At 45.2% G+C, this 11,024-nt stretch overlaps 2 protein-coding genes across 2 annotated transcripts; one reads left to right on the top strand and one right to left on the bottom strand.

Moving 5' to 3' along the window:
- Positions 1-1,709: 1,709 nt before the first annotated feature.
- LOC120673777 (E3 ubiquitin-protein ligase ATL41-like) lies at positions 1,710-3,001 on the bottom strand. The gene has a single exon (XM_039954781.1). The coding sequence runs from the start codon at positions 2,654-2,656 to the stop codon at positions 1,901-1,903; it is 756 nt and encodes a 251-aa protein (XP_039810715.1). The 5' UTR covers positions 2,657-3,001; the 3' UTR covers positions 1,710-1,900.
- A 1,430-nt stretch (positions 3,002-4,431) lies between these two features.
- LOC120673766 (U-box domain-containing protein 33-like) lies at positions 4,432-10,244 on the top strand. Its single transcript, XM_039954771.1, has 8 exons — positions 4,432-4,658; positions 6,072-7,111; positions 7,293-7,573; positions 7,679-7,805; positions 8,844-9,102; positions 9,213-9,330; positions 9,414-9,506; positions 9,892-10,244. Exons 2-8 carry the CDS (start codon positions 6,115-6,117, stop codon positions 10,012-10,014), a joined length of 1,998 nt encoding a protein of 665 aa, XP_039810705.1. The 5' UTR covers positions 4,432-4,658; positions 6,072-6,114; the 3' UTR covers positions 10,015-10,244.
- Positions 10,245-11,024: the final 780 nt, after the last annotated feature.

Below are 11,024 nucleotides of genomic sequence, written 5' to 3'. Positions count from 1 at the left end.
TGCTAAGCTTGTTAACATCCCAAGTCATTTTACAAATTCCCGTATCATGAATTCCTGTGTTCCAAACACTCTTCTCCGCTCTCTTTTCCTTTGGTTTCCATTCCTCTATTTTCCACAACACTCATATTCATTTCCTACGTTTTTTTTACCTTTCCAATATTTTCGATTCCTTCAATCCAAACAGGCATAACCATTCGCCCCTAAACTTCATGCGGTTCATATGAGCAATTTGAATAAATACATATTTTAATCTTTATAATAAAATATATATTTAATCCAATTAATTCAAACTTTTAGCAACGATTATTCAAGTGTAGACTCCTGAAGCAAATCCAACTGTCAACTTAAAATTTTAACATTTTTCAACATGGTCCTAAAACTTTCAATACCAAAAGTTAGCTTCCAGTCAGTTTTCATCATCACAAATAAAAAATTAGCTTCCAGTCAGTTTTCATCATCATAAATAAAAAAATTTATGTGTGAAGATATTAGCGTTTACTCAAAAATTTCATACACCTTCATGTTGGAAAACCTAGATTTTGAAAGAAAAATTAGTATGGTTTCCAAATCAACAAGTAAAAATTGGCCCATATGATTCAAAACCCGTTGTGCAAGATCTTCGAAAAGAATAGCTTTGGTGTTTGGCTAGAACAATGTAGCCAAGAGAGAGAATATGGACTAGAATGGTCCGGCCTTGACTATTACTACAGTTTTTTTTTTTTTGGGAACGACTATTACTACAGGTTTGGTGAGCTATGAAGACGCCATGTGAAGATCTTTTGGATTCTTGGCGTAGTACATCATACACATGTGCTTGCATACAAAACTTCAATTAAAGGGGCCACCACCTATCTTTTGAACGTCTAAGTACGTAAGAAATATGAAATAATACAGGAGGGTGAGTAGAGGGTCACATGCTCAATTTTGATATATGAGCGCCTCCTAGGTTAGGTATGCACTTTTTCCCTTGAAATTTCAGGCAAGAGCCCGTCTTTTTTTTCCTACTTAACTATTGAAAATTTTCTTGTCGATATTAAATATCTTTCATGACTTTCTATAGATGGATACCGGATTTACTCCCCCATTCCAAAATGTAGATTGTTCTAATTTTTTAAAATTTAAGCTTTTGCTATACATATAAATATACGTTATCTAGATGCATTGCAAATACTATGAATTTGAAAAAGCCAAAACGACTTACATTTTGCAACAGAGGGAGTACATCATTTTAATAACTTTTGTAGGTCAAGTGGTCAACTCTTTTGTTCTTGCGGGCTAATTAACGATTGACCAGGCAGTGACTGAGTCAAAGTTATTCAAGATAGACCCTCGGAAAAGCTATCAAAGGCCTGGTTTAGATGCAAAATTCAAAATTTTAAAATTATCACATCGATTATGTGCCAGTATTAAATCTATATAAAATAAAAAACTAATTGCATATTTTGCTTGTAAATTACGAGACAAATCTAATGAGTCTAATTAGATTATAATTAGACACTAAATTGCTAAAGTAAACATGCTCTAATGATGAATTAATTTGGTTTATTAGATTCGTCTCGTAATTTACATATAAAATCTATAATTTATTTTATAATTAGTCTATGTTTAATACTTCGTATGTGTGCCGGCATGTCGTATGTGACATTTATGGGGGTAAATTTTTTGCATCTAGCCATGAACCAAATTGTTTCCACGACCCACTAAAAGAGTACGTCAATAGATCCAAAAAATTATATTCATCTGCCAAAATCGTACACCAAATCATGATACACGCAGCATCTCCAACAAATCTATGTACCGTGGCAGGACGCTCCCAAACAACGGAGCCACGGTGTCCCGCAGATCCGTGTAGGAAAAACAGAGGAAGCTTCCCAAGTCCAGCGCGAGCTGAATGAGCCTCTCAGAAGGAAGCGGCGAAGCGGGCGGAAGCGAAGACCTGCCTCGCCTTGCCAAGATCCGTGCCGCTCGCCAGCCTCGCCATCGTCGGCGGCGCGACGGAACGATGGCCCGCGGCGTCTCCGGCTACGTCCATGCGCACCTCCGGCGGCGCCCCGTCCTCGGCGGGCGCGGACGGCGCGGCGTCGACGACGACGACGTCGGCGCGGCAGAGCGGGCACGTGGCGTTGCCGCGGAACCAGGCGTCGATGCACTCGACGTGGAAGCGGTGGCCGCAGCGCGGCAGCGCGCGGGCCTTCTCCCCGGGCTCGAGCTCGGCGAGGCAGACCGCGCAGTCCCCGCCCGCGCCGGCGCCGGTGCCCGGGCCCGCGCCGACCGCGACCACGGGTATCGCGGCGAGCACCGCGGGGTCGAGCCCGCGCGGCGAGGGCGCGGCGCCGTCGCGGTCTTCGCCGGCGCCGGCGATGGCCAGGCTCCGGAGCAGGCGGCGCCGGCCGGCGGCGAGGCGGCGGCGGCGGGAGCCGTTGTAGAGGTGCAGCGCGACGAGCGCCAGGAGGACGCCCGCGAACGCCCCCGCCGTGGCGAGCAGGAGCCTGCCCGTGATGGCGTAGCTCGGCGGGTCGGCCACCTGATGCCGTCCCGCGCCGGGCGGCGGCTTCGGAAGAGGGTTGTCGAGCGGAACACGGACGTGGCCCTCGTTGCACGGGGTCTTCGGGTCCTGCGCCATAGGCCGGGGGCCGTTGCCTTCGCCGGCGCCCATGGCTGACGGTTGCGCGCTCAGCGAACTGACGGAGCTGCGGTTGCGCCGAAGAGTTGGTTGGTGTCCGGAGACCGGAGCGCGTCCGAGTGGTGATTTTTGGCGAGCGCGGTTACTTATACGTGGATTTAGGACGGAAATACCCTTGTTAAGAATCGAAAGCGGGAGGGAATTTGAAGGGTGGGCTCGGGCTTTCACCACTGTCTGGCCGGCCGTCCGGGGCACGCCGGGGGGGAGAACGGAGAGGCAGCAGTCCGTCTCCGCCCCCGGTCTCGGGCTGACCGGCGACCGTCCGTACGCCGACGGACGATGGGCGAACGGCCCTGATGCGTCCACCGCGTGGTCAAGGCCACAGTCGACTACTAGGAGCAACCAAGCAGTGTGAGACTGTGAGTGTGTGATTGCTCGCTCGTCTCCTCCGCCTTGGAGGTCGCTGTCTTTAGGATTACTAGTGGAGCTTGGAAGTCGTGGCTCGCCGCGACTTGGACCTGGGCAAAATCTCCCGGCGGGCGGGGGGCGGACGGCGATGGGGAAGCGCGAGCGCGTGGATGCGTGGGTCGGTCCCCGCCCCGGTCGGTCGATCCACCAGCGAAGGTTCGTGGAAGCGAGGCGCGCCCGTTGTCGTGACGCCAGGCGAGGCCGAGGCAGCGGCGCCGGGATGTGGCCTGTGGGCCGCCGGCCGCCGGCTCCCGGCGGCCTATTCTTAGCGAAACAGCAGGAGGGTGAGTATCCCTGATCTGTAGACTGTAAGTTGGGACCGCAGGGATGGCAGAGACACAAGCCTCGGTGGCACCCCGCTGGCAGGTCGGGCAACGGATGCACTAACGTGGCTAGGTGCTTGTCGGCCCATGAAGAGCCGACAAGTACACGCATGTCGGCTGTTCAAGAGTCGACATGCACCTATTTTTACAATTTTATAAAATTAGTATTTATTTTTTAATTAATTATTAAAATAATATTATTTAAAAAAATTTTGAGTCGGAGTGTCCGATTTTTTGTGCGCTTCAGACATCATAGGGGGTGTTTTGGAATAGGGACTTAAAAAAAGTCTCAGAGACTTTTTAGTATTTACAAGTATTAAATAAATGTTAATTATAAAACTAACTGCAGAACTCTGGAGCAAAACTGCGAGACGAATCTAATAAAGTATCTTAATCCATGATTAGCGAATGATTACTGTAGCATCACTGTAGCAAATTATGAATTAATTAGGCTCATTAGATTCGTCTCGCGAAAAAGCACTCAACTGTCAAAAAATATTTATAAACAGATTTTATTTAATACTATAAAATAGTAAGATTCCTTTTGATGTGATAAAGACTTCTGAAAAAAGTTTGGAACCAAACAGGACCTAATTCTAGTATTACCGTATGTCTATAGGTACGAGTGTATAGTATAGTGATGATGGTGCACGTGTGGGTGTGTGTCTATATATATATATTAGTACTGTGTTAAAAATAAAAATAAAAGGAAAAAGATTAATCGAAGAGATTCCTACCATGAGACGGAGAAAACAATCCGCCCCAATGCTGCGTTGGGCGAAATATCATTGAGCAAATCAATCCCTTATCGCATGCATAAGGATGCAGCTCAGAGATTTTAATACATTTTGGTTGTCTCATCAGGAACATAAACGGCGAACGCCCTCTTCACGGTGCGCGCACTGTGAAATTCCCAAGTAATCTTCTCTCTCTCTCTCTCTCTGAAAACAATAAAAAATAAATACTTGTTGCGTAGCGTAGGTGGCACTCCGTATGGACATTGCAACCAGTTTCAACGTTTGCATGCCTTAGTGCTAGAGCGCCTAACTGTTTCAACACGGATTATGCCCAGTATGTGCAGGCCTCCTTCCTCGAAAGAGGGGGACTGAAGACTATGAGTTGAATCGTCGCGCCGATGGATGAACAAGGCTTGACTTACGACTCCGAGCTGGGCGGCGGCGCGGCTGCCCGAAGTTCGTCTGCTATGAGTATAGAATCTGGCTGAAACCGAAGAATACAGGCAGGTAAACAACTGGTCACCTCACCTTGGTGTTTCATTTTACTTTGGAATAATTGGGATCGACATGAAACAGACCGCTGTGGCTGATTTCTTCTGGCAAGTGGCAACAGGATCCTTCTTTCCCATTTCTTGGTGCTTTTGCCAAATTGCCATGGAATTCGTTCAGAAACGCAACCTCATGGATGCATTTGTTATTGTTGATCGTTAATTTCTTCCAGATTAATGTAGTTTCATAATAAAAATTTCTTTTTTTTGGGAGCCTAGGGGTTTGGAGTTTTGCGCTAATAAAATGGTTGTATACGAGTTTCGGATTCCCGCACGCTCAGTCCCAGGCTCACGGCTAGGGGTGTCGATTGGTGATTCTTAGGTACACCTCCAATACTCTTTAGTTCAAAATTATATACTAATTTTTCAAAATAGATCTCATTTTGAAAAATTAGTATACAATTTTGAACTAAAGAGTATTGGAGGTGCACCTAAAGGTCACCAGGGGCGGAGCCAGGATTGAAACATAGAGGGGGCCAATTTACTAATACCGATAATCACGAGGAGCCACATCTTATTAATGAGCAACATTAACAATGAGATTAGAGAATTTTATGTGTAGTTACACCAATGTTAGGGGGGCCATGGCCCCTGTCCGCCCCCCTTGTCTCCGCCCCTGAAGGTCACCAATTTGTACCCTTGCTCACGGCCAGCCGGCCGCCTCTACCCTCCGAACTCCATCTCCGGCTGCGAGGACTTCTTATCAGGTCTCAGCATCTTAATCTGAGGTCGACTCGAGAGCAGCTCTGATAGCTGCTAAGCCAGCGGCACCTCGGACGAGGAGGCGATGGAGGATTATCCTGCTTGTTCAGTAGAAGCTGAAAAATGCAATTGTGTTTGCCCGTGCGATGCACTTTCAGTAGACTAATAGATTTACGCCTGGGATTGACAAATTCTCCTATCACTGAGTAATAAGGATACGTTTTTTTGGGGGAAGAATAATAAGGATTATAGAAAGTTAACGATCCTGTTTCGTAGAATCTGCTTGAACTACAAATTGTATTGGCTGAATTGGATATATGAACTAGTTCTGGATGCACATGTTCCTGCAAAGTGCATAAAAAACCCCCCTCAGATCTCAAATATTCGTAGCCTGTTGATCATTTAGACATCAGTTGATTTTAGCTTGCTAGAACAATTGTCTGGGTAAACACATTAATTACGAGTTAGCACCAAATTAGTAGATTTGTCAGCAAAGCAATATTTTCACCTCAAACCCCTTTTTCAGCAAAGCAATAGTTCTAGACACATACATGAATGCTTGTTTTTTTATTAGGACGATGTTCAGAAACTTCCAGTTCTAGACACATAGACGCATGATGGAAGTAAAATTGCAATGATCACAGTAACAGTATTTGTCATTTTTATGCAGGCAAGAATCTCTCATTGCTTCCCACGGCCGTATTGGTCTGTCTATGGATTACCAAGGGAATTCTCTTAGAGATTTTCTTAAAAACAATGGTCATGTGATGCTTCAACGAGTTAACAATTATAATTTGAGATCTTTCACAGAAAAAGAGATAGAACACATTACCAACGGATATAGCACTTTGCTGGGAAAGGGGGCATTTGGTGAGGTTTACAAAGGGGCATTAGATGATCAATGTCCAGTGGCAGTAAAAAAATACAAAGATGGAACGAGGAAAGAAGATTTTGCCAAAGAGGTCATAGTGCACTCTCAAATAAACCACAAGAATGTGGTGAGGCTTTTAGGTTGCTGCACCGAGGAAAATACTCTGACTATTGTTATGGAGTTCATTTGCAATGGAAATCTTAACAATATCCTCCACTGCAGCAATGCTAATGGCTATGTTCCCCTCCCTTTGGAGAAGCGTTTGGACATCGCCATTGAGTTAGCTGAAGTACTGTCATGCACGCATTCAATGTATAGTCCTGTTCTTCATGGGGACATCAAACCTGCTAATATACTACTTGATGAAAATCTTGTGCCGAAGCTATCAGATTTTGGAATAGCAAGGTTGCTTTCTACTAATGAGGTCCAGCAAACCAGAAATATTGTTGGTTCCATAGGTTACCTGGATCCTTTGTTCAATCAGACTGGACTTCTAACCCCGAAGAGTGATGTATATAGCTTTGGAGTTGTTTTAGTGGAGATGATCACCAGAAAGAAAGTGGCAAATGGGAATTTTAACCTTATTCAAAATTTCACCAACTCTCTCAAAAGAGGGAAAGCGGTGCGACAAATGTTTGATGATGAAATTGTGGATGGAAAAAAGAAGATAAAGGTTCTTAAAGATATTGCAAAGCTTGCAGCTGAATGCTTGAGATTGCAGGAGAGACTGCGTCCTGAAATGGTTGAAGTGGCAGATAGACTACGGAAATGTAGAAAAGATCTGCAGCTGCGCACAAGGGGAGAAAGGACTGGGCCTTCAGCACACCTTGTCCCTCCAGGTAATGATGAAATTTTAATGTAAAAACAATACGTTTTACTTCATCGGAGTAAAATGGCACATGCCGAGGGATGTGGTAATCTGGCTCACCTTGTGAATAGTATTGTACTATGCGAAGTGCTGACACATAAACATTTGTAGTGAAACATTTTTTAACAGTATTCCAATTTTCCCCAATGCAGGTAACAACTGCTTACCTGAGCAACAAACTGCTTCTATTCCTGTTGACCCCACAACCAAAAATCCACCTACTCCAGTATTGAATATTTCCCTCGCTGAACTAAGGGAAATAACCAGGAACTTCAGTGATGATACTCTAATAGGGGAGGGCTCACATGCTAAAGTTTTCCTTGGAGAGCTGAAAGATGGCCGAAAATCAGCAGTGAAGAAACTGGGCCAGAATGCTGTGGTGAAGAACCTTGATGGCTTTTTTTCTGAGCCTGATGACGAGTTCGTACATCAGGTCGGTGGTTGCCTACCTTAGTACCTTGCCTTTAATCTACAATCTGCGTCTGCTAGCACTTGTGCCGCAGGAAGAACTGTTTTCCGTATTCGTCTTTTGTTGCAGGTTCAGGCAGTTTCAAGAGTGAAACATGATAACATTGTCCAACTTCTCGGCTACTGTGTTGATGGGAACGTCCGTGCTGTCATTTATGAGTATTCATCAAGGGGCTCCTTGCAAGATATTCTTCTAGGTAACGAACATTGAAACCTTGGGCGACTTCCATTTATTATTCTTAAGTCTGTTGCTTGGTGCATTCTGGTATACTTCATGAAAAGCAGCTAGCTATTATTCTTCATGAGCAGAACAACATAAAAAATGTTGATATGCTTTATCTACTATATTTTTGACATTGTGCTAAGCTAAGTTTGAACTCATATTATATATTCATGAATGTTTACAAGTCCCCGCCTAGGCACCCCTTCCACGGTGATACAGGTGAACATTCTATTTCTGGATCCTCTTTGCTTTTTTCCCTTTTGCTCCATGCATTCAGGTATGCTTCATGAAAGCTTCTATGGGCTGTTCTCTCATCAGCACGCAATGGCGTCAGACATGTAGAGATGTTATACGGTGATCTTTGTGTTTTGCTGTACATTAGTTACTTTGTTTTGGTTTAGGACTCCACTTCAAAGAACTGTGATTCAAACCTTTTCTTTGATTTGATTAATCATTAGTGGAACAAAGTTTTAGGGTGAGTTTAGATCTTTTTGGCGTAAATTTTTGGAAGAGAATCTTACTATTTCGGAGCACTAAATAAAGTATATTTATAAAATTTTTTGCACGGATGGGTTGTAAATCGTGAGACGAATCTAATGAGCCTAACTGATTCATAATTAGTGAATGATTACTGTAGCATCACTGTTGCAAATCATGGATTAAGTAGGCTCATTAGATTCATCTCGCGATTTACAACCCATCCGTGCAAAAAGTTTTGCAAATGGATTTTATTTAGTACTCCATGCATGTGTCCAAACATTCGATGTGACGTTTTTGGGTGTAAAATTTTGGAATCTAAACAAGACCTTAGCCTCAGGAACCCAGCAAAATTTAGGCACAATTTCTTGCCTTTTTGGTGAGGATTACTAGCACAGTGCTCTTTTTCCTTAGCGTCTGGCAAACACATATCAACTATTTTCAATCTATCATAGATGGATAGAAGCAATCTAAGTTTTGCAAGCGAATGTGATATTCCTCTAGTTTATGATCAAAGGGAAAAATGGTGTCACAGGAACCCAACATGGGCGAGTTCTGTCGTGGACCCAACGAGTCAAGATTGCCTTATGTGTTGCGCAGGGGATTGAGTTCCTTCATCATAAGACAGAGCCTTGCATCATTCACAGTGACATCAAGTCGAGCAACATTCTCTTGTTCGATAATGATGTTGCAAAGATTGCAGACCTCCGTATCTCCAAAAATCGCCCCGGTTACTTGGATGATCTTATTTTGGATTGTGTTCATCCCTCCCATAATGTTTATGATGCACCTGAGTATGGAACTTAATATCTCAATGCTTTCATAATCTTCCACTAGGCTTGTAAGTTCGGATCAGAGATGTCATGCACTCTCATGCTTACTACATCCTTCTTGATTCTATTAGGTGTAAAGCAACTGGAGAGTTTACCAGGGAGAATGATGTATATAGCTTTGGGATTGTGCTGTTGGAGCTTTTAACTGGTCGCACATCAAGACATCCCCAGAATAGGATCATGACTGGGGTATGTAAAATTGAAGCCAAAGGCATAATAATGTCTTTGGAACATGATGCAGCACCTGAACTATTTATGGCATTGACATGCAGGCTATGCCAGGACTTGGTGGCGATGAGGTGCAAGTGCAACGATGTGTGGATCCAAGGCTTATAGGAAAATATCCTCCCAAGGCTGTCGCCAGGGTAAATTTATTAACCATGTTCTATTGCAGTATGTCTTAAGAGCAATTTTTTTGTGGATGCTATGAGGTCGCTCCACCTTTTGCAATGGAGTTTTTTTTTCTCTCTTGCAAAAGATGAACATACACACAAAAATTGTGGGCCTTTACAGATACTTCGAGACGAATATCTGTTTAGTCTAAATTAAGATGAAAAGCACCAGACAACCTTTTTTTATTTTTAGCTATAATAAGAAAGATATGGTATTGTTTCCATATTTTGGTACTTTTCTAACATGACAATTTTTGTTCATTCTTCTTGTTAATATTGAAAACTTACCATGGTTCTGAGTTCTGACAGTATTATTATATGTATACATAAACCAACAAATTCCTGTTTTTGCTAGCAGATGGCTGCAATCGTGTGCCGCTGTGTGCAAGACAAGGCGGACTCCCGCCCCAGCATGAGCATCGTTGTAACCAATCTGCGCTCCTTACTGGAAAACACGCCAAGCAAACTCTGGCGTTGGTGAAGCACCTGGAGTGTGATGCTTCTAATGTTTGGAATCATTTCCTTCCAGCTGAGACTTTTTGTTAATCATGTAACCTTTAAGTTTTAGTTGTAAAGCTCCTCATATGTCCCAAACACATATGTGACCTTACGAGCATCTTATACCGTCCTAGAGTTCCAGTCTCTGGCTGTGACTATTTGATGAAGGTCTGGAGCAAAATAAGATTGGTTCCCAATTGCCCAGGGAGAGGCTAATTTACGGTCGACCGTAGGTGTCGGGTACCACGGTTAGGGACACTCTAATCGGGGTACTAAGATCACTCTGAAAAACGCAAACACATGTTAGGCGACTGAGCTCACGAAGACCCACAACCTCCTTCCCATCCGGAAGAAAGGAAAGGACTCAAAGAAGCCCAGCATGCGGCCCATTCGCACCCCCTCGGACCCGCGGGGCGATCTCCGCCTCGCTCGAGGGCTCCCATCGAGACCCTCGACTGCGCCCCGCATCTCCGCCTCGCTCGAGGGTAGCGAATCTACCCTCGAGCGGGCAACTCATCTCCGCCTCGCTCGAGGCCACCCCTCGGCGTATAGGACAAACGGCCCTGCCGCTCACCCGCCCATCGTACGGAGGCATTAAATGTCAACCACTGCACCACAGCGCTCAGGATAGACGGTGTCAGGCCGCCATTCCCCACAGTGGCTGTGACCGGAGTCCCGTCCGCCAACTCCGGTCACTGCTCCACCATCCCGTACGCTGTGGCAGCATTGTGGAACCTGCGGCACGGGACGGGACGGGCTCGGCACTGCTCCCATCACTATTCTGCCAACTCCGGCTGTCCGGACCCCACCTCATCACACGTATGGCCCCGGACCCGCTTCCTGCTTGGGAAGGGGGTCCGATGACGCCACATGCCCCTCCAGGAGGGACGCTCAGCACACGCAGCCGGAGTCCCACACCTCCCCCCTCGAGGGGTCCGGAACCTCCACGCAACCCTCGGACCTCCTTAGTGCGCACGCCAGCACTTTATCCAG

The sequence above is a fragment of the Panicum virgatum genome, chromosome 5N (genome assembly GCF_016808335.1).
Source record: "Panicum virgatum strain AP13 chromosome 5N, P.virgatum_v5, whole genome shotgun sequence".
Lineage (NCBI taxonomy): Eukaryota > Viridiplantae > Streptophyta > Magnoliopsida > Poales > Poaceae > Panicum > Panicum virgatum.
This window is presented reverse-complemented; position numbering and strand designations above follow the sequence as displayed.

Coding starts and splice junctions, on each gene's coding strand:
- LOC120673766 (XM_039954771.1), top strand. CDS start 6,115: ATGGATTACCAAGGGAATTCTCTTAGAGATTTTCTTAAAAACAATGGT. Junction 7,112..7,292: donor AGCACACCTTGTCCCTCCAG/GTAATGATGAAA, acceptor TCCCCAATGCAG/GTAACAACTGCTTACCTGAG. Junction 9,103..9,212: donor AATGTTTATGATGCACCTGA/GTATGGAACTTA, acceptor TGATTCTATTAG/GTGTAAAGCAACTGGAGAGT.
- LOC120673777 (XM_039954781.1), bottom strand. CDS start 2,656: ATGGGCGCCGGCGAAGGCAACGGCCCCCGGCCTATGGCGCAGGACCCG.